The sequence below is a fragment of the Austrofundulus limnaeus genome, unplaced genomic scaffold (assembly GCF_001266775.1).
Source record: "Austrofundulus limnaeus strain Quisiro unplaced genomic scaffold, Austrofundulus_limnaeus-1.0 Scaffold2496, whole genome shotgun sequence".
NCBI lineage: Eukaryota > Metazoa > Chordata > Actinopteri > Cyprinodontiformes > Rivulidae > Austrofundulus > Austrofundulus limnaeus.
The window spans coordinates 11,150-12,814 of NW_013954898.1; the positions used below are offsets into that span (position 1 = coordinate 11,150).

The 1,665-nt window shown below is 42.9% G+C and overlaps 1 protein-coding gene across 2 annotated transcripts in view; it reads left to right on the plus strand.

The window, feature by feature from the left end:
• LOC106511082 (afadin) overlaps positions 1-1,606 on the plus strand; it is a gene marked incomplete at its 5' end in the record, with an annotated part of 12,526 nt that extends 10,920 nt beyond the window's left edge. For both annotated transcript variants that reach the window (XM_013999825.1, XM_013999827.1), the window contains 2 exon segments: positions 342-524; positions 657-1,606. In XM_013999825.1, the coding sequence (XP_013855279.1) occupies positions 342-524; positions 657-707 (234 nt within the window).
• Between the last annotated feature and the right edge of the window lie 59 nt (positions 1,607-1,665).

Genomic DNA, 1,665 nt, shown 5'->3' on the forward strand with positions numbered 1-1,665 from the left:
GCTCTACTCTGAGTCCCTCCTGTATGACTGAGCTTCTCAGCCTATCTCTAAGAGAGAGCCCAGACACCCTGCAGAGGAAACTCATTCACTACCCAAAGCTCGTGACCATAGATGAGGGTTGGAACGTAGACTGATCATAAACAGAGCGTTATCTTACAGCTCAGCTTCCTCTTCACCACAACAGACCAGTACAAAATCCACAAAACTGTAGAAGCTGCTCTGATCTGTATCAGTCTGTGCCCCTGGCAGCACAGCTCCTAGGATCATTCACTCAACTTATTTAACTTTAACATGTTGCTTTTTGTGACGCTGAGCTGTAATGTTTTAATCGTGTTTCTCAGGCAAAGCCCGAGCGAACAGCAGAAGAGAGCGACCGCCTCAGGAAGCTGATGTTGGAGTGGCAGTTCCAGAAACGGTTGCAGGAGTCCAAGCAGGGCGATGAAGAYGAGGAAGAGGAGGAGGACGACGAGGACATGGACACGATGCTGATCATGCAGAGGCTGGAGGCCGAGAAGAGAGTCAGGGTGAGGATAACGGAGGGTACAAATGGAAGGGGAGGGGCTAAAATGTTGAGAAGGATTAAAAACAAACGGGAGTAAATGATGTGTGCTCAGGCTTGTTTGGCAGGAATAAATCTGACTTCTGTTTTTTTCAAGCCATCTTACCCATCAGCTCACGCTCCAGAATCAAATCTGCAGTTAAGTTGACGAGGAGTGGGCGGGTCGCAGGAAATTCTAGGCTGATGGGGAGAAAAACAGAACTGGCTTTTTCTTTTTTTACGCTTCAAGAGGAAGTGGATTCCTCTGTGGCGGCACTCCCACTATGAATGTCGCGCAGTGTGCATCTGCAACATGCTTCTGTCATCGCTTTGCCATGCTGCGCTGCTTAAATCTGATTGGCTGGATGGGTGGATGGCAGGGTGTGGGCAGGAAGGAGGGCAACATTTTCTGCTAAAATAGACTCGGTGTTGGGACAGAAGTTTCCTGAAGATGAGTGTTTCCACCGGTCAGCTTCCTTAAACTCACGAACACGGTGACGAGCGGTCGTAGTCGGAGAATTTCACGCATCGCGTTCCAAACATTCGGTTTCTTTTTGAGCCGTTCTGTTGTGGACTTGCTGTGTTTGGGATCTTTGTCTCGTTACTTGACCCAGAGGAGTTCAGGTCCAGTCAAAGGTTCTGTAGGGTTCAGAGTGTTTCAAGATCAAAAAGGTTTACATGCTTAAATAAGGTAGCTAACTTCCTGCGCGACAAAATCTTAACTTCTTTAAGAATTTTAATTCTGTCAACTTTTTTATTTTCTTTTATTCACTCAATAATAATAAACGTAAATAGTTAATTTAACAAAAAACAAACAAACAATGAAATAAAAGGAGAAGAAAGAAGTACAAACTACGGCTGTGAAATTAATTGAGTTAACTCTGATTAATTTTAGTGCWGGGCCGAGATTAAAAAATTTAATCGTGATTAAAATATAAAATCTCTTTACTCTGTCTGAATCTGTAGGTTTGTATATTACAATGCACTCAGTGTCAGGTCATGTTTATAAATGAGAAGTGGTTCTCAAACAGTTTACCTGCATAAATAAGTGTTAAATAAATAAATAAACTCCATGTGTAACACATTATGTACAGTTTTTTTTCTTTCTGTCTTCTTATGGCTTATTT